The sequence below is a fragment of the Epinephelus fuscoguttatus genome, linkage group LG11 (genome assembly GCF_011397635.1).
Source record: "Epinephelus fuscoguttatus linkage group LG11, E.fuscoguttatus.final_Chr_v1".
NCBI classification, from domain to species: Eukaryota; Metazoa; Chordata; class Actinopteri; order Perciformes; family Serranidae; genus Epinephelus; species Epinephelus fuscoguttatus.
In genome coordinates this window covers 9,398,338-9,419,399 of record NC_064762.1, presented here as the reverse complement: position 1 = coordinate 9,419,399, position 21,062 = coordinate 9,398,338, and the positions used below count along the sequence as shown (strand labels likewise).

Here is a 21,062-nt window from a genome sequence, read left to right as displayed (position 1 = left end):
ACAAAACATTGACATTAACTCAGTAAAATTGCACAGCAAACGGAATCGTAACATTTCCAACTATAAAAATATATGTGCAATAAAGTGTAAAAACATAGGGAAAAAAGTTTTGAACACACCAACTGAAATGTTTTTTTTAAAACAATCAAACATTTATATCATTATTTCTGCTTTAAATAAAGCAAACAGGTATTAAAGAAACTTTATGAAATGATATAAAGAAGAAAAACAGACGTACAAATCAACATTTTGTTTTTTTTTTCTTTAAATACATTTGGTGTGATATTCTAACTCAGTGTTTCCCAACTGGTGGGTCGTGGTCCAAAAGTGGGTCAGTTATTTTTGACTCTTTCCCCACCATTGACGAGATATTCCGGCAATCCGTGTTTTCACTGTTATAAGATATGGGGGCGCTGTTACACATCTTGTAAAATAGAACAGCACTCCCGTATCCAAAAACAAATAAAGAAGACAATCTGCTGGAAACCGGAAGGAGATGTTGTAGCTTGTGACTGCACGAAAATGCGGATGACGACGGAAAGCTGTGGAGATGTTGATGGACTCGGACACTGTCACTTCCTGTTTTGATCTACATTCTGAATCTGATTTGGACAAAGAAGCATACGAGTTTGGTGGGACGAAACGGGATCTCCATGGTGGTGACAGTGACACACGGACAAGACGACCACAGAGGAGGCAGAGACAACACAACACTGTGAGGACCTTGAATGAATGACTAAGGAGAAATCTGGACCAGTTGGGAACCACTGGTCTAACGCATGTCGTTCAAACAATCTGATGCTGACCTCATAACACCTTTTCATCCTCAGAGACCAGTACAGAACATTCTGTACCCTGAGCGAACTTTGGGCCAATGCCCGTAATGAGTACACTCATTTACTTTAATGCTAATGTGCAACATTAACCTCGCAGCACCACCAGCAGTTCAGTGCAGTTATAACTTGGTGAGACGCACAGGAAGAACAGTGGATCCCTCTGCATTGGTAATCTCTTGCAAAATCCCATTCCAGCACATGTCCGACTCCTCATATCTCCAGATGTCTGTCGTCTCTGTTGTTGGATTGAAATGTTAGGACTTCTTTATCTGTGTAGTTTCACTGAATTAATATAAATGTCTGGTGTAAATTTCATGTCAATAGCTGCATTGCAAATAGGTTCAATGAAAGAAAATGTTGGCATGTTGAACACTTATTTTCCCTCACTGTATGTTAGGCACATGTACGGTGTCTTTGTTACATCACCAGTGTGCACACAGTGAAACTAGAGCAAAATCTAGTATGAAGTATGAATCCGTTGCATAAGTGTTCAAAATCCATGTTGACCAGAGTGTGTATTAAAGGGGGGGAATGAGTGTGCCCTGTCCTCTCTGTCCACACATACACACTCACACTCACACACACACTCATTCATTGCTGAATTTCTAAGAACTAAAAAACATGCCGCTGTTGTTTGCTTGGAGCCCGACCCATGGGTCAAAAGCTCAGCCCCTGGAGATCGATGCGCTTTCAACACCACTACCAACCCCCGCACAAAGCCATGAGAAGAACACACTTCCCCAAATCTGGAGGTCTTATGAGAGATCAACTTGCAGCGCCGATCCAGGATGGCGAGAAAAGAAGCGACGATGGCTGTTATGTATTCTTTTACATGTCTGGTGTTGCTAACGGGTCTCGCAGCAGATGAGTTGCTTCCACCAAAGCCTGAGAAACTCTTCAGCAGGCCTCTGCAAAAGGAACAAGAGGTCAATCAGCACTTCAACACATCAGCCCTAAACACAGCCTTGGCCTTTGAACTTTACCGCGACCTGGCAACCAGAACCGCCGCTGAGCCCGAAGTCCAGCGACAGCCCAACATCTTGTTCTCGCCTCTGGGCTTGGCGTCAGCTCTGGCCCTGCTGTCCCGAGTGTCTGGGTCCGAGAGTCGGCGCCAGGCCCTGGAGGCCCTGGGGCTGGCAGCCAACTCTACAGAGGAGAGCGTTGAGGCCACCATATCAGCTCTTACTGATCTGCAACGTAGCTTCACTGAACAGGAGGGAGGGGGTGGAGGCGGGGTCCAAAGGGCAGAGTCTGAGGCTGGACCTGGAACAGAAGATGAGATTGGTGCCACGCCAGGGGTGGAAACTGGAGGGGCGGATGCTGGAAGCAGAGCTGATGTAGATGATGGGCCAGAGGGTAGGAATGGAACTGAGGATGGGGTTCATCCTGAGGGTCAGCTGAGAGTGTGGAGCAGCCTACATATTGATGGAAAACCCTCACTAGACTATGACAGCTTTTTGTCCAGGCCTCAGCACACTGAACCCTCCGCCCTCAACATCAGCTTTGACACGCTGATCAAAGACTTGGAAGCCTCTGACAAACTTGAACTTAACAATTATGTGTATTTCAAAGGTAGTGTCTCCTTGTATGGGTGATTAAAAAATGCAGTTTTTATACATATGTATTGTCAACACAAGTTGCGAAGTATTCCTGCACTTTAAAGCTGGGGAAGGCAGTATAATTTTGGTGTCACTGGGCAAAAATTCCGCAATAAACTTTCAGCATATTGAAATTCAAGTGATCTGAGAGAAAAATTGGCTTCTGCACCTCCTCTTGGCTTCGTTTTTAGGCTTTAGAAAATCTAGCCTGTGGCGGTAGACTATGGCCAATGGCTGTTCTACAAATCCAGATTCGCGTGCACGTCCCCTCACATAAAGTTCCAGTATTGGCAACTACTGCCTACACTGCAAAGCAACCAGACAGAGACAGACTTTCAAATAGAGAGTCAATAAACAAAACAAAACAGATGTCAGTATTGGGGAAGTGTTTCAGAGATGGAAAGATGCTGATAGTTTAGCCATCTGCTAACTGGAACCAAGGCTACTGGCTGCTGCTTCAAGTAAACGTTTCTGTAGCTAACATTAGCTAGAGCCTAAAATCACAGTGTGTCTTCCACCTCACTCACCGCCGCATGGACGTCCCTTTAGATGGTGAAAGTTGGGTTCCGCTACAGACCACCTTGCTGGGAGGAGAGCGGGCAGCAGCTCTAGAGACTGACCCACGGCTGCCGCTTCACAATTATGTTAATGTAGCTAATGTTAGCGAGAGCCTCAAATCACAGTGTTCTCTGCCTTACTCCCCAGCGCTACAGACCACTTCACCAGGTGGAGAGCAGGCAGCAGTACTGACCCCCAGTCAGCGGCAGCAGCAACCTGAATCTGGCTAGTGCAAACCCCAGGTCCGGGGGACCAGACAGCCCCGACTGCCGGCCAAATCAGCAAACTTTCTGTTGCTGCAGTTACACAGTTACGACCATGCACTGCTGCTGGGCACCAACCAACTGTGACACCCAACGCTCGCCAAAGTTGAGCTGCTACAGCTGTCTTTTCTGTGCTGGTGCCCGCTCTCCTCCCAGGGAAGCTGTCCACAGCAGCGGGGAGCAAGGTGGAGGAACCATAGGATGGCTAGCAGCTAATTCTTGTCTCATTTGTCTTCTGATAAACAGAGAGAGCGGGGCAAGGAGGGGCTAAGTGAATGAGTGAAATGCAGTTGTACAATAAATGGGAAACACATACATACTTACTGTCTGAGGCGCGTGCATATGCTTGTGGTCACCTGGTGGGAGGGGCTTAGGACAGAGAGAGCAGACTGCAGGGGACGGTGTGTTCTCTAATTCTACGGCTTTTTTTTTTTTTTGCCTTTTCCAGATTTCTGCCTACCCCAGCTTTAAGAGTATGAAAAATCATACAGATCACTGCAAAAGAAAAAACATTCACCGTCAAAAACATCTTCAAATGAAAATGAGCTGCAGCTAAATTCGAGCTCATTGTGTCAGTGCAGGACCACCCACTGCACAGCATACTGAGCACCTGCTTCTTCATCAGTCATTGTTTTTTATGTAGAGCAGATGCTCCCTGGTGACAGTTGGTGGTAGTAAATTTACACAGCGGGTGCTTTTTATAGGTGTGCGACCTCTATCTTTGACAATTTATTGTCATATTTCATCCGTAACCTGTTCTCTTTATTAATGACACATACATCAGGTCGTCAGCCGTTCGAGCGGCGCCACACAGTGCCACGGAGCTTCCAGCTGAATGCCACGACCAGCGTGGAGGTTGCCATGATGTTCAGGGACGACTCCTCTGAGGTGATGATGCTGTATGACACCAACTGCTCAGCCACGGTGGTGCAGCTGGCTTACACAGAGCGGCTGGCCTCACTGCTCCTGCTCCCTAAAGCCGAGTTGCAGCCCCTGGAGGACTGCCTCTCTGCCAGCCGCATGAGCTTCTGGCTCAGCAACCTGAAGCCGGGGTAGGTGGGGACGCCAAATTGTTGAACTGGAATGAGCTGCAAACCATGTCAAGTTATCCTCTCACTCTTGCATGGACTTTTTGTTTCAGCAGCTTGAAGGATGAGTGGAAATGAAAAAATTCACGTGTGAGGCCAGGCAACCCAGTCACCTGAATAAATGTTGGCATTGTACGTTTCTGCAACCACACATATGTTACATTTGTACATTATTATGTAGCAGATAAACTGAAACTTTACATTTCAACAATGCTGTGGTTAAAGTGTGGTTAGATTTAGGCACAAAAACCACCTGGTTATGGTTAGGAAACGATCATGTTTTGGCTTAAAATACCCGCTTTTAGTGGCACAATACCAGCAGTAAACAGGGAAACATTTATGTCTTTGTAAAAAACAGCTTTTTGCAGCACTATCCAGGCAGAAAAAAAAGTGATGTTGCAATGTTTTGGTAAAGAAAGAGGACCCCTTTCCGTGGCACTATCCTGACATGAAGCCTAAGCACTGCCTTTGTAAAAAAAAAAAAAAAGAAAAAAGCAATGCTTTCGTACAAAATAGGACGCTTTTCACAGCAGTATTCCAGTGGAAAACGCAGTGACGTCTCGGTTGAAAACAACTGCATTTCATGGCACTATCCCAACAGGATACGCAGCAGTTTCTTGGTATAAAACAAGTGCTTTTTTGTGGCACTATCCCCAAAAATGCAGCGATGTTTTGGGGGGGGGGGGACCTTGCTTTCATGGCACAATTGACCTATGGCTAAGCCACGCCCCCCTCCACTCACTCGGACAAACTATCAACATTCAGTGACCGGCGCTATGGCAGGTGTCACAGTTTCGCAGGAGGCAATTGATGATTTTTGGGGACATAACGATCAGATGTCATTGAGAAGTAACCAAAAGGGCCTAAACTACGCATTGGAGGGATATATTCATCATTTTATTGTTGAGAAGCTCGATGAAAAGCTTAAATTACAAGCCAAAATTTACAGGTCACAGTGTACGCTTGTGAACCACATCTCGTTGCCGCCACCATCAAAGACAACAAGTTAAAGTGCCACTGAAGTTAAGGTTTTTGGCTCAGAATATGAGAAAAGGATAACGGCCTTTTTACCATCTTTACCAAGAGTGTCTCTCCGTTAGTTTGGTGCTACAGTATTTACACTGAATCATTCAGCATAACGTTTGCCAACCTTTGTTATCTCTGCCATTACAGATAAGTTCATGAAGCTAAGCTCCAGAAGTTAACGTTAGCTTAACTAGAGCCCTTTGGACAACAGCTAACAATGATGTACGATCACCAAAGTACAAAACTAGAACAAAATAGGCTAATGAACTCCCAGCAAACAAGGTGACATGATGAACAACGCAGCTAGGAGCTAACGCTAGGCTAACTTTAGCTAACGTTAGCTAGAGATGTTAAAGATAACTTTATATTTCTTTCCAGCAAAGTGACAATATGTTGCCTCAAACACGATGTTGACTTACCTTAGAACAGATGTAGACATCATTGTTAATCTTATTCACGTTGAGTTGATGTTGTGGTCTAACGTTACCACACAACTTTATCCAAAGGAGACACTTTTCTCGGTTGAGATGTGGTTTAAAGTGTAAAAATACACCTGGTCGCCCAGCCTCTCAGGATACCTTGTGTCAGAGTTGCATGTACCCCATGCACACCGTTTGACCATTTTTAAACTTCGAATCTTCAAAAAGCTCATAAACTGAACAAAACTGACTTTCTGTAATGCATTTCAATGGACGTCCAGGCAGAGAATGTCCGAGTGTATGAGAATGGCTATATGCACTGTGATTGGCTCATCATGTTTGAGGGCGGGACTTAGCCATAAGTCAGTTCTGGTTGGAAATGCAGTGATGTCACATCAAAAAAGACAACAGCATTTAGTTGCACTATCTTGATAGGAAACACGGTAATGTCTCCATAAAAACCAACAGAATTTTGTGTCACTATCCTGGCTGGAAACACAGCAATATCTTGGTAATAAGCAACTGCTTTTTGTAGCGCTATCCTGACAGGATATGCAGCGATGTCTCAGTAAAAAAACAGGTGCTTTTTGTACACTGTCTGCAGAAATGCAGCGATGTTTAGTTTAAAAAACCCTTGTTTTCATCGCACAGTCCCAATTGGAAATGAAGCAATATCTTGGTAAAAAGAAACTGCCTTTTGTGGCACTATCTCAACAGGAAACGTTACCTCACCAGATAAGTCAGCTCATATGCTTCGTCACTTCAGAAACGTACCATTGTAACGTATGCATGGCTGCAGAAATATACGATGCCAACATTTTCTTCTGGTGACTGATGTGTTTTGGGCATGCTGAGGAACAAGTAGTGAAGCATGTGGTGGTATATATGGGTTTGAGTGCCTCCATGAACAGTACATGCCCTCCATAAAGGGTGTTTGCTTCCCCCTGAGTGTACAGTATATCGATCCATGTCACGGCTCTGGTCCCCTGCAGTCACTCGCTTTCTGTTGTTGTGTAGCATGATGAATGATGCTGAGTAGATTCTAAGTCAGCAATAATTACTGCTCTCTACACATCAGTGAGCGAAAGCCTGCAGTACAGGTCCCACGAGTTGTAACAAGACAACTTAGAGCAAATCCATTAAAACATTGATTGTTGTTTTCACAGGCGGGCAGAAATCCGTTTCCCAAAGTTCCAACTAAGGAAATCCTACAGTTTAGAAAGCCTCCTGAGGAACTCTGGCGTATCGTCTGTTTTCTCAGACTCAGCCGACTTCTCAGGAATATCGCAGAAGACACTGAAACTCATCAAGGTTAAGAGAAAAGTTTTTTTCTATGTCATAATGAATTAGCATGAAACTTGCAGGCTTATTGTGTGACTGGGACCTTATTACACCTCAGAACTTCACTTTCATTAATGATGTGGAAAGGACACGCATGCTGAAGTCCTGTATTTGCTCAGCTCTCTGTCTTCAGTGCTCACATTCACTGTCTTTATTCTGTCTCCGTTCTCTCACCACTCCTGTTTCTGTGCCATTACTCAGGCTCCCCATGAGGTTATGCTGGAGATGGAAGAGACCAAGTCAGAAGACGGGGGGAGACCTGACATCACGCTGGACTTCTTTGTCCCTCCGAGAATTACTTTTAACAGACCATTCATGCTCATAATCTATGACGACCTCACAGGGCTCGTCCTGCTCATAGGGAGAATTATCGATCCTACAGATGTCTAGACTGGAGTCAGCATCACAGTCTCCTTTTGTGCTTTTTTTCTTTTGCTATTGATTTTATACTGAATTCACTTACATTACCAGCCCAGTCTCCAGGAGAAAAAAGTTGGCATTGTACATTTCTGTTAACCATGAATATGTTACCTTTGTAAGTTTAATACACGTCATATCAGTGTTTCTGAAGTGATGTAGTATATCAGCCGTCTTTGTCATCTAGAGGTGGAGGAGATAGTGGATGGTAAGACACCTGCCAAGCTGCAGACCACTGTTTGAGTCGTTGATGTGTTTCTGCTGAGGATAGTGCCACTAAAAACGATTGTTTTTATCAAACTTCCCTAAATTTACAGCCAGGATAGTGCCACAGAAAAAGTTTTTTCTTTTTTTTAAGTGAGACATTGCTGCATTTCTAGAGGCATTTTTGGCCCAGCTGGGAGAGTGCCACAAAAAGCTTTTTGCAGAGACACTGCTGCATTTGTAATGGCTTTCTAGTCACCAAACAGGGGTGTTTTGCAGTGAGCCGCCGCTGCATTTCCAGCAAGGATAGTACCAAAAACAGGGGTTGTTTCTGGCCAAGACATTGCTGTGCTTCCAGCCGGGATAGTGCCACAGAAAACTTTTTTTTGTTCTTTTTTTTTTTAAACTGAGATATCACTGCATTTCTAGCGGATTTTTAGCTACCACAGGTGGATATTCTGTAGTGAGCCTTCACTGCATTTCCAGCAAGGATAGTAGCAAGAAAAGCAGTCGCTTTTTACAGAGACATTAAAGGGATAGTGCACCCAAAAATGAAAATTCATCCATTATCTACTCCCCCATATGTCGATGGAGGCTCTGGTGAAGTTTTAGAGTCCTCACATCCCTTGCGGAGATCCCAGGGGAGAGTGGATAGCAGCACAACTCCACCTAATGCAGGCTGACGGCGCCCCAGATTAAAACGTCCAAAATCACATAATTGAAACCACGAAAATATCTCCATACTGCTCGTCCGTAGTGATCCAAGTGTCCTGAAGCCCCGACATAAAAAGGTGTTTGGAAAAATGTCATTTGAACTCTGTTTTTAGCCTCATTGTAGCCTGCAGCTCTAACTGCCTCTCTGTGTACCGAGCTCTCGTGTGTGTGCTTGCACGAGACCGTGAGACATGGGCACCGCCTTCATGTGTGTTCACGTGCTTTCGCTGGTCTCGCGTGCAAGCGTGCGGTGCACAGAGAGTTAGTTAGAGCTACAGGCTACAGTGAGGCTAAAATCAGAGTTCAAATGACATTTTTCCAAACAACTTTTTATGTCCGGGCTTCAGGACACTTGGATCATGACGGACGAGCAGTATGGAGATATTTTGTGGTTTCAATTATGTGTTTTTGGATGTTTGAATCTGGGGCGCCGTCAGCCTCCATTAGGTGGAGTTGTGTTGCTACCCACTCTCCCCTGGGATCTCCGCAAGGGATGTGAGGACTCTAAAACTTCACCAGGGCCTCCGTCGACATATGGGTGAGTAGATAATGGCTGAATTTTCATTTTTGGGTACACTATCCCTTTAATGCTTTTCTAGCAGATTTTTATCCACTTAACATAGGTGTTTTGTAACGAGCTGTCGCTGCCTTTCCAGCCAAGATAGCACCAAAAAAATGGGTTGTTTCTTACCAAGACAACGCCAGGTTGCTGCCAGGATAGTGCAATGAAAAACAGTTTTAACCCAGTGCTGCATTCCCAGTGAGGAGTTTGCCCCCAAAACTGCAGATTTTAAGCCAAAACATGGATGTAACCACACATTAACCACTGCATTGTTGAAATGTAACATAAAGTTTCATTGCATTTGCTACATAATAATGTACAAATGTAACGTATCTGTGGTTTGCAGAAATGTATGATGCCAACATTTATTCTGGTGATTGAGTTGACATAACATAATTTCTGTTTTCCCAGTATGGCTGATTATTCTTGAGGAAAGAAATGCATTTCCAGCAATCTCACTTAAGTTTCAGTGTGTTTTGTTTTACCTCCAAATAGGATGATTTACAGTTTATTTTTCCATTTTCGCAAAATGATGAAAAGACATTCAAATGGCAGTAATTTATCCCTCTGACTGGATGTCTGCTATTTTTGCAAAAACATAAAACACTTTTCTTCCATTACAAATCCATTTCCTCTCTTCTTCTTTTCCACACCGTAACTCATTTCCTTCTTTAACATCAATTTATCGTCTTATGCAATTACCGGAAATTGCTTTGCGAGACCATCCAGGCTTATTCACCAACACAGGAAGAAAACTCAGACAAATAAGTGTTACATTTTCACACTGCAGGAGAGTTAAGTAGCTTCAGGACATTTTTACCTCAGCATCATGTACTGTTGATGATACTGAGCTGAGCTGAGGAGATGATGAATAGAGGATCGTTTGATGAATAGGACAACAGATCTATCACAAGTAACAGAAATGTCAGCCTATTAATCAAGAAGGGTCCCTCTGACTCCTTAAAAGCCCAGGTTTGAGAGCCGATAGGAGGATTGAAGGCTCCCCAGAGGTGAGGTGCGTGACTTTTTCAGCAGAAATGGATGTTCACAGGTCAAATTTAGTCTGTTACTTCTTAGTCTGGAACTCTTGTTCAGCTATGCAATCTTTATCTTTTTCTTCTTGTCGTTATTCAATACGGGAGGTATCTTTATAAGCCATTTTTGGCCTCTCAACTGCACAATGTTTTAACATTTGATTTCTTTTTCCTGTATTTTCTCTACATGTATGAGCAAATAAACTAAACTATACGGGTCGAACTTAGAGAAGCTGATCCTTTTGCATTATCAACTTCATAGTAAGGCTTTCAGTACTGGAATCAAGTATGTCGTGAAAAATAAGACATGTCAGATTTAGACACTGCAGATGTTTTTTTCAATGTTTCAGATACAAATTGAATCATTATTTATCAGATCAGACTCAGTATTGGCAGATGATTATGAGTGAAGGACTCAGTTAGGAATCAAGGCCAAAAAAACCACCTTGATCAGGACATCCTGAGTCTAAATATTTCATTCAACTGTTTACTTCATATGTTGTAAAGTTAGTAAAGTTGTGTTTGCATTGAACCGTGTTCGGTGTTATTATGTTATTGTGTGGTGTTGTGTTTGTGCATGTGGAGGAAACCCACACAGATACAGGGGAGAACATACAAATACCACATAGAAAGGCCTCACATGGCTGAACCATTAATACTGATGGATGGCTGTAGGATTTTAAAATACTAGTTCATGCTATTTTACGGAGAAAAAAAAAATTACCACTTATTTCTGTCAGAACTGAATTGAAGGGATCAGAATGACTTTACGATCTGACAGGTTTGAATGACCAGTGATTTCTGGTGTGTCATTTGATTTCTTAAAGGATGTCATGATTAAAGCTGGGGTAGGCAGAAATATGCAAAAGGCAAAAACTGGCCGAATTTGGGCTCTCTGCCCTCTCTGTCCTAAGCTCCTCCCACCGGACAACCACGAGCATATGCATGCACTTCATACAGTAACCCAGTGTTTCCCATACACTGATTTATTTCATCTTATTTCATTGTAGAGTTGCATGCAGTGCATTGACTCAGCACCTTCCTTTGTACGCTCTACGTGACAGTGCTGGGTCTGACCTGTGTAACAGCAGCAACAGAAAGTTTGTTGATCCAGCAGGGAGTCAGGGCTGTCCAGTCCAGGAGCTGGGGTTTGTGCTGGCTGGATTCAGGTTGGGTGCTGAATGGGGGTGCGTCTCTGCTCTCAGTACATTTACATGACTTTACAAAGAATGGATTTATTGTGTCAGTCCGACGAAAACCGGACTTTTGATAGACATTTAAAGACGTCAGTCCGACTGAAATCATACAAAATTGAATTTCTCAAAGTGGGACTAACACACCAATTCCTCCTGCATGTTTAAAGTCAATCAGACCCAAACTGGCCGAGCCGCTCTGAGCATGCTCCACAGTTTTGGCCAGTAGCCTTGTCATTGCATCTCGCAGGCAAAGGGGCTCAAATTAGTGCGTTCACCCAGATGTTGTATTACCATCACTGCTGATCACAGCTGGAGCCAATAAATACCCGATTACCGCAGAGACATTTGACCTGGGAGTGAATGCCGACTGTAACCTTTCCCATGACATTAAAGAGCTGATGTTGGCAGGTTTTTTTTTTTTTTTTGGGTTTCTTTGCAGTGTAGGCAGTTGTTGCTAATGCTGGAAAAGTAACATTCTCTGCAGGATTGTCCGCCATTGAATCAGACTGTCACCATCTGAAGGGACGTGCATGTGCATCTGCATTGTAGAGCAGCCAATAGGAGCACCCTCTCTCTGAAATGATCTGTGATTGGCTCACAGGTTAGATCTTCTAAATCCTGAAAACAGAGCTAAGAGAAGTCTAGTTTTCTCTCAGTCCACTTGAATAACAATATACTAAAGGTTGTTGTGGGGTTTCTGCCCAATGATGTCACACAGCTTTAATGTTAACATGTGATGCATTTATTTTTTCATTAAACACTTCCCTTTTTTTTAAATGGCCTGTTATCTCACCAGTGGTTCATTCCACATGTTGTGCAGAGACAGTTGTGTTGCATCAGTGAAGATAGATATCAGTGCAGATATCCTGGTTAATATTTGACCCGACCGTCAGCTGACTCTCACAGATTGTGTATAAAAAGGGCAAGTTTCTGGCAAACTGTCTGCAGCAAAGAGGACGTTAAAGGTAAGCATGGCACTTTATTGAAATATACTAATATATAACTTGAAACGTTAGATGTATTAGACTTTCATTCATTGTGTGGAGCTTTTGAGAGGCTAAATCGCTGTCCACTTGTAATTCCATTTAAAAAGAATGCTGCTGAGCCCATCCAGGGCCGTAATCACCTATTTAACATTGGGGGGGACCCTTTTTAATGTACACCTTCTGCAATGCAACCTTCCAGGCAGGTTTGAGGGAATTAATTTTTAGAAACTTAACAGTAAATGACCATTTTAAACGTTTAGAAACACACATCTTGGATTAGGGGTTTCCAAAGTTTTGAAGACTGAGTGCACACACTGACAAAAAAACAACAACTCTCTTTATTGACATTTCCAAGGTCCAAACAGATAACTTAATCATCCTTATATCTTTCCAAGCCTTCTGTGAGACACTGTGATAGCAGAGGTTACAGTAGAAAATACAGATGCCAAAAAGGACCAATAAAGTAAATGTAGATACAGGTACGAAGATAGCAAAACAAATACAACAAAGAAAACTGAACTTAATAAATAGGACCAGAACGTATGGATGTGTCTTTGTAATACTCTAATTCAGTGGTTCCCAACTGGTCCAGCTATGGGGTCCAGATTTTGTCATTAGTTTAAGGTCCGTCCCATTTAATACATTTGGCCTCATACTCATGTTTGGCTGTGTTGTTGAGCTTCTTTGCTGTCTCTGTCAAGTAACGGTCTGTTAGTCACTCAATCTAAAGGCTAATCTAAAGGATATTCACTGTACTGTACTGTGTTATTTACAGAGGTGGTCCCTTCAGAATGGACCCATGGCCCATTTTTGGACCATGACCCACTAGTTGGGAACCACTGCTCTAATCATTTTACAAAAGAAGGATGAGAAAACCATTAAGATTAAAAAGATAAAATGGAGAGGATTTAAAAAAAAAAAAAAAAAGACAAGAATTCACCCTAAACAAATGAAGAACATCCAGGCCTGATATGCTCCATCCAACTTTCCCATATTTTCAAAAACTTGCAGTCTCATAGAAAAAATTAATCCCTTAAAGATGTCACATATAATGTCAATCCAATCACTGACCGTAGGTGTTACTGGTTTTAGCCATCTTCCAGTAATGGCTTTCCTGTCGGCTGCACTTTGGACTCAAAATAGATCTCTCTCATGACAGCTAACATTGTCTAAAGGTAGAGCGTCCAAATATAGGGTCTCAATTTAAATGCATCGTCCACCTGGTGCACTTTTTGCAAAACTGTACACTTAATAATGGGCAGGACCAGAATATGTGATGGTCATATTGTCTCCAGTAGTTTGATATATGACTCTCTTGAACTGGAGTAATACAGACCCCAATGAACAACAACAATAAAACTTTTTGGTTGACATAATTTCTTCCATTCCTTTTTGGTTATACCTAAGTTTCCTTCCTTTTCCCATTTTTGTTTTATATACAATATCATTTGATAGTTGTAAGCCCCTAATAAGTTTTGAAATGGTTTTTTGGTTTGAGTTCAAAACATAAGCCTCTATGAAGACTTTTAATAAAATATTATCCACCTGCCTTTTTTTTTTTTTAAATTTATCTTCATTAATCGGTCAATATGGTGCTGAACTTGAAGAAATCAAAAATTAACGTCAACTGTTAACTCCTATTAGTAGAGTGTAGGCCATGCTCACCCCAGCGTCACCTCCATGTTCAGCTTTAAAATATTATAAAAATAATGTTTCGGATTGTGTAGCTTCTGCTTTACAGTCTTGACAGAAGTGGTATCTGGCTTAGCCACGACCCAAACTAGAGGTCGCCCAGTACAGTGGTGGTTTTTAAAAGGCCAATAACATTTGAACCCAGATATGTGACGTCAGTGCATTCTTGCATTCGAGGTTCACTGTTGTGCTAAAGTTAAAGTTGATCGATGCCCAGTTTTATGCGCATTATGACTGCATGAATATAGTCAATACATTACTGGGCTGGACAGGTTGATACTTTTTGAATACTGGGGTAACTTGTACACCCCAGAGCTCAACTAATCTCTTCTGATTTTCCCTGGCCAGGCTGTGAAGATGCGTGGGATCTTTGCTAGTTGTGCACTCGCAGCACTGCTGCTGGCTGCAGCCTGGGCAGACCACCAACACCATGAACACCACCATGGCTCTGATCACAGCCATGAGGGAGAGATGAGCTGCCACAAGCTCTCTCCTCCCAATGCTGACTTTGCCTTTGCCCTCTACAAAAGTCTGAATGCCCACACTGCTGCTGGAAAGAACATCTTCTTCTCGCCACTGGGCATCTCCGCAGCCCTGTCCATGTTGTCTACAGGGGCCGGTGGTGAAACCCACCGCCAGCTGCTCTCTGGCTTGGGCTACAGCACCCTCACCCAGACTCAGGTCAACGAAGCATATGAGCATCTCTTCCATATGTTGGGACACAGCCAGGAAGATCAACAGCTGAATGTCGGTAATGCTGTGGCTGTGCGCTCTGGCTTCAATCCTTTGGAGAAGTTCCTGAACGACATCAAGCACCACTACTCTGGTGAGATCTTCAAGGTCGACTTCACCAAACCTGCAGACGCTGCAGCTGAGATCAACAGATTCATTGCCACCAACACCCAGGACAAGATCAAAGACATGGTGAAGGACCTGGACCCTGATATGGCCATGGTGCTGATCAACTATGTCTTCTTCAGAGGTAGGAGGCATGCAAGTACAGATCAGTTCTGAAAGACAGCAGTTAATGCAGATAGCCAATCATTCTGTCAACACATAGAGATGCAGCATTTACAAAAGTTCAGACACCCATTAAACTGTTCAAGGAGCTCGAGGACCAAGCATGCCATGAATATGTAAAACAGTCTGACAGATATTAAAAGAACGTCAGGCCAATTTCGTGCAACATTTTAACATTATTTGTCTCATACAGGACAGTGGGAGAAACCCTTCAATGGGAACCTGACACACAAGGAGGACTTCACTGTGGACGAAACCACAAAGGTTCAGGTGGACATGATGAGGAGGACGGGTCGCTACGACTTCTATCAGGACTTCGACAACCACACCACCGTCATTATGCTGCCCTACAAGGGAAACACCTCCATGATGATCGTCCTGCCCGATGAAGGCAAGATGCAGGAGGTGGAGGGCTACATCAACAAGGACTACATCAGGCACTGGCATGACTCACTCTACAGGAGGTAAGAGAGGAGCTTGATTTGTCATATGTTGGGCCTTTATGCATAATCAGTGACTGGACTAAATGGAGGGAATGCTGAATAGATGAGGTGTCCTTATTATGTACAACTTCAGTTGAGTCAGCTGTATATTCCAGTGATTGTGACACTGGTGATGTTCTGTGTTTCTCAGTTCTGTGGATCTGTCCTTGCCAAAGTTTTCCATCTCTGCTGAGGCCTCGCTGGGCAGCACACTGACAGAAATGGGCATAACTGACGCTTTTGCAGACAATGCTGATTTCTCTGGCATCTCTGATGAGATCAAGCTCAAAGTCTCAAAGGTAGGATCAACACAGCAAACATGCCCTTTACATGTTTGCTGTGGGAGTTGAAATGACAGTGGCTCATGGGGCAGGGTGTTCACGGGTATCAGACACTCACATTTAATACTTCTTAAGACATTTGCATGATCATTTTGAACAAAATATTACAGATTTTTGACAAATCATGTTTTTCTTATTTAAGCATTGCAGGTAAGGGACTGTTCTTTATTCATCAGAGAAGTGGGGTGGCAGGGGTATGACTGTTCTTAGTGACCCTCCCTGAAGCTACAGATGTTTTCTTTGAGCCTCCCTAAGTCACTGGCGGAAAATGCATGACCCTGCCTCCACCATAAATGAGTTATTAGATTTTTAAAACTTACGCTCTGATTTTAGAAAGTTAAAGATTTCAATTTGAAGTCCTGGAGTTGAAAAAACGAATGAAAAAAACATCTTAAACAGTCTTTTGGTATATAATATTTATGACCAATATCAGGAAAAATGGTGCCAAGAAATGAAGCTTAAAAACTGTCAATAATGCTCTACTGGTCCATACCCATTGAGTACAGCATACCATACCATGACTTAGTCATACCAAAAATTAGAAAAAAACAACAACATTGGTCCACAGGGGGAGCCACAGCGATCGGTCACATTTTAGCCATTTTTAAGCATTTTTTTGTTGTTATAACGCCACCCAGTTGCCAATTAGAGTTAAATTTCTCCAGTCACCTTGAGGCATCCTGTTCTACATGTCTACTAAGTTTAGTAAAAATTGATATGGCGGTTAGGCCTAGATAAGAAATTAGCTCTCTAGCACCCCCATTTTGTTTGATGGGCTCAATAATGGAGGGGTCCCCTCAGATTATGTGTGGTCATATGCCTACAAAGTTGCGTGGTGATGGGTGAAACCCTTGAGATGTTATACACCTTTATGTGATGAGCCACGCCCTCCGCAATATTCATTGCCTTATAGAAGCTCAGTTTTAGTAAGTTTTCCAACTTTTACCAAGAGGGAACTTTAGATAATGGTCCCTAGATTACGTTCACAGAGTTTCATGCAGATCGGTCAAACTTCCTAGGAAGAGATCGATTTTAAGTGTTTTTCAAAAATTCAAAATGGCGGAAAATCTATATAATCGGAAGTTATGGTTTCTTGAGGCAGATTTGTTCCTCATGAGGAGAGGCACCTCTGTGCAAAGTTTCATGTCTCTACAACATATGGGGCATGAGATATGCCCATTCAAAGTTTACAATTTCAATCAGTTGCTATCACGCCCCCCTTTGGCCAGTTGATGTAATATTGCTTCATTCACATCCTCCCATGACCTTGAGTTTTCGTCATTATATAGTAAGAATATAGTAAGATAAAAAAAAAGGCTTCTTCTTGATTGTTATGGACACTCCTATTTGTGACGGGTTAATATACCATTATGTACCATGCAACTTTTTATATTGTTTTTTGAGTTGTGTGCACTGCTATTTTTTATCAGGTTGTTCCAATAATGAACCCATCCCCTCCAATCCCCCTCCTTCAAGGTTGAGGAATTATGATAACAATGACGATAATAACAGCAACACGTACCAGCTAATAAGAGCAATAATGAATGAGATACATAGTGTAAAAAAGAAGGAAGGGAAAAGGGATTAATATATTTATAACAGAAATTAATAAAAAATAATAATCAATAATAAAACAAAATAAAATAAAAATAAAGGTATGGGCATTGCATATTTTGCCAGAATTTAAGATTCAACTGCTATATTTAATAATTCTCTCACCTAGGTATTTGTTCTGGGAAAGGGAGGGCAGGCTCTTTATATAATTGATCAGGGGCTGCCAGTTACTATAAAACTTGTCTGTCAAACCCCTTATGGAAAAATTGATCTTTCCAACTCCAAAAAAGAACTTGTATCAAGTGGCCATGAAATAGGAGATAGGGGCAACAATTTCCTCCATAATAAAAGTATTCTCTGACGGGCCATTAAAGATGTGAATGAGATTATGTTTGCTTGTTTTTTGGACATATCTTTGCCTGCCTTTGGTACACCAAATATCGCTGCGGGGAAGGTTCTATTACTTGCTCTAATGTTACTGAAATAATTCTGAATTAAGACTTCCAGGACTGCCCCAGACTCAAACATGACCAAAACATATGTGTGAGATTAAAAAGAAACTTGGAGCAACAATCTTTGCAAGTCTTTTCTGTAATGTACCCCATGAACTATTTTGAACTGTATGAGCTGAAAGATCATCAGACATCATAATGCAACCTGGTCTCACTCTTAAGTCATTGAAAACCGGTCAACAACCAACACACCCAGGGTACCTTGCACGTCACATGTCACTGTGGAAAGTCTATGACCAAATGTTGGTATGTGACGAGGTCAGAGAGAGAGTGTGTTGGCATTCACGCTGCTCTAAGTCAGTCAAATGGGATTTAAATTGATTCAAAAGAATTAGCTGATCGAATTTTACAGACTTCTGCAGATTACTCCACTGGTGTGGTGAAAGCTATGCAAGAGCCAGTTTCCAGGTCTCAGTATTAACATGATGATTTTCTAGAACCAAATAGTCTTGGAACCTGCTGCAGTGTGAAATTGTTCTGTAGTTTAAAGACATGTGAGATACTAATGTAGATTGCCAAGAAGTGATTTATAAATAAATAGCACGCAGTGTTGTTCTCTTCTCACCGCCAACAACTGCCACCCAACTTCCTCATACAATAAACAACCATGCGTTCTAAAGCCATCACCAGTTTTAAACCCAAGGGCGGAATGAGAGGTAGAGACAGGAGAGTGCATATAAATTATATCAGTCATCAGCTGATGAAAGGTTACCTCTAGAATTCAGAGTCTAACATGCCTTGTTTCTATAAAAATGAAATGTTTTGCTTTTTAGGACTGTTCATTAATGGGGTTTTTTTAAAACACAGTTCATCATCAGGTCAGAACACAAGGTTTTTATAGACCCTTATAGGGTCGACGTCACAATGACGCCACTTTTTTTATCAGCAGGTAAAGCTACCTCTCCCCCACAGGGCTGTAGGCTACATAGGAGTCTTAAAATGTTTTTAAAAAAAAAAAAAAAAAAAAATGTGCGACCCGACACTCAGAATGAAAAAAACAAGACAACAGAACTTGCTAGCTAGTGCTACCTAATGTCTGTGGAGAATTATTTTGCCTCCAGCTAAGCCCCACCCACCAAAAAACCTCATACTCTTTTCTAATAGTAAAAGGGTCTATCGGCAAGATACTCCTTGAATTAGTGTCCCATTAAGGCAATTAATATTCACTTGAGTCACAGAGTTTAACAGTAATTTAAGATCAATTTCAGTTTGATGTACAGCACAGAAATCAAGATGCAAGTTATTAACTGCTTGGGCAACAGACGGTGCTGTTGCATATAAAATGGCATCATCCACATACAGATGAATTGCACTGTTTAATAAAAACTGTGAATAAAAGTGGTCCCAGAATAGAACCTTGTGGCACGCCTTTATTAACACCCATAAAACTAGACTGATAGCCATAAGCCACAATCAGTGTTTATTGCAGCTCACAACTCACACCAACGGCTGAATCTGCTCTGCTGTGAGTGCATTTGCTGGCTAAAGATTTATCTTGGCACAGGCTAGTTTGCCAGCCTGTTGCTTATGTGGCATTTGAAGATGAGTGTAAACAAAGCTGTTCTCGGCTTTCAATGTCCATTTATCCACCACAAACATTTTTGTCACACCTCATCCCGTCAACAAAAATGAAACATAGATTTCATCTTAATTTTTATTATCAATATCTATTTTTAGCTCATCATCATCGTGTTTTTGTCACAGAACAAAGGTCGTTGACAAAAACATTTTGTCATAGTTTTCATCAACAAAATTAACACTGGCAACAACAACTTGTGCTCTACTGCTAAGATCGTTTGAAAAACAATTACATGTTTGTTTTCTTTTTTAATCAAATCCAATAGATTCAACAGATCTACAGTATTGAAAGCCTTAGATAAATCAATAAAAAGGGTGGCACAGCTCTACTTGTTTTCTGATGCACTTGGAGCATCATTCAAGACTTCTGATGTACCCATCACAGCACTAGGCCCCGGTCTAAAACCTGATTGATAAGATTTTAAAATGAAGTGTTGTGATAAAAATGTTTTTACCTGATCACTTACTAAATGTTTCATTATTACATATTAGGGTGTTGAGTGGAACCTGCAAAGACCCTTTGTTAGCTGCAGTTTTCTAAGTCCTGCGCTCAAACTTGGCCTGCCTCCTCTTGTTTCCCCCCAGGTGTCCCACCAGGCCGTGCTGAGCGTGGATGAAAAGGGAACAGAGGCAGCAGCCGCCACCACCATTGAGGTCATGCCCATGAGCATGCCCGAAACCATGAGACTTGACAGGCCCTTCATGGTCTTTATCCTGGAGCACTCGACTAGGAGCGTCCTCTTCATGGGAAAGATCAATAACCCCACAGCTGTGTAAAGACGCAGGGGGAATAATGAGGGGTACATTTTCACACTGTAGTCGGTTTAAGCAGCTGCGGGACAAGAGCTCATTTTTACCTCAGCATCTGTGAGCCCTGTCGACATGTCACAGCGATATTAAGAACATTGGGGAATGATAAATGGGGGATAGTTTGACGGATAAGACAACAGATCCATCATCAGAAATGTCAGTCTATTAATCTGCTTGCAGTCTGTCAGCGTGAGGCATTTATTACCATCTGTCATCTGAGCCTGGCTAGGTGTATAAATACCTACATGCATCATTATATATTGTGTCCAGCTGACTATATGATACAAATAATAAAAGCATTAGTAGATATATCACTCGGACCATCTGCTCACACACACTGAGCTAATGTGCTATTGCTGTTTCAACATGTTGAGTGAAATATTTTAATCTTGAGTTCATGGATCCAATCATTTTAACTGTATGATTTTCACAACACCAATAAATGCTGAATTACTGAGAAAAGGCACCAATGTTTGTCATTCTTTAAATGACTTGAAATGAGTTCTCCCTCAAAGGCTGTTGATTCTGCAACACCCTCTTTCTAGACACCCTCTGCGCCAGCGGTACCCGTGTTGTGTTCACTGACTTGTGTTGCATCAATAAACGCAACCCTGCCAAATATCTCTTGGCACAGGACAGAAGACGAGGCTTGTTAATTTTTAATAGAACTGTCGGATAACTCTTGGATCAATAGGTTTTTTTTAATGGTGAAGTTTCTGCCAAAGGTGCAGCAAAGACAACACAGACCGCAAGTGGCTCCTTATTGAAATACACTGAATATTTTATACATGTTTTGAGAACTTATATGTAAATCTCAGGTATTTGCACTGA

General features: G+C 42.1%; 2 protein-coding genes across 2 annotated transcripts; both read left to right on the top strand.

The window, feature by feature from the left end:
* Positions 1 to 1,530: 1,530 nt before the first annotated feature.
* LOC125897086 (alpha-1-antiproteinase 2-like) lies at positions 1,531 to 8,291 on the top strand. The gene is made up of 4 exons (XM_049590150.1): positions 1,531 to 2,408; positions 4,040 to 4,307; positions 6,955 to 7,099; positions 7,331 to 8,291. Exons 1-4 carry the CDS (start codon positions 1,625 to 1,627, stop codon positions 7,517 to 7,519), a joined length of 1,386 nt encoding a protein of 461 aa, XP_049446107.1. The 5' UTR covers positions 1,531 to 1,624; the 3' UTR covers positions 7,520 to 8,291.
* Positions 8,292 to 12,126: 3,835 nt separating this feature from the next.
* On the top strand, positions 12,127 to 20,693 carry LOC125897094 (alpha-1-antitrypsin homolog). Its single transcript, XM_049590162.1, has 5 exons — positions 12,127 to 12,221; positions 14,283 to 14,916; positions 15,148 to 15,418; positions 15,588 to 15,735; positions 20,007 to 20,693. The coding sequence occupies exons 2-5, from the start codon at positions 14,292 to 14,294 to the stop codon at positions 20,196 to 20,198; spliced, it is 1,236 nt and encodes a 411-aa protein (XP_049446119.1). The 5' UTR covers positions 12,127 to 12,221; positions 14,283 to 14,291; the 3' UTR covers positions 20,199 to 20,693.
* The last annotated feature ends 369 nt before the right edge of the window (positions 20,694 to 21,062 follow it).

Bases quoted from the DNA above. Each gene is read 5' to 3' on its own strand.
- LOC125897094 (XM_049590162.1), top strand. From the start codon at position 14,292: ATGCGTGGGATCTTTGCTAGTTGTGCACTCGCAGCACTGCTGCTGGCT. The intron at 15,419-15,587 runs GTAAGAGAGGAG...TGTGTTTCTCAG, and splicing joins CATGACTCACTCTACAGGAG to TTCTGTGGATCTGTCCTTGC. The intron at 15,736-20,006 runs GTAGGATCAACA...GTTTCCCCCCAG, and splicing joins TCAAGCTCAAAGTCTCAAAG to GTGTCCCACCAGGCCGTGCT.
- LOC125897086 (XM_049590150.1), top strand. From the start codon at position 1,625: ATGGCGAGAAAAGAAGCGACGATGGCTGTTATGTATTCTTTTACATGT. The intron at 2,409-4,039 runs GTAGTGTCTCCT...CACATACATCAG, and splicing joins CAATTATGTGTATTTCAAAG to GTCGTCAGCCGTTCGAGCGG. The intron at 7,100-7,330 runs GTTAAGAGAAAA...GCCATTACTCAG, and splicing joins AGACACTGAAACTCATCAAG to GCTCCCCATGAGGTTATGCT.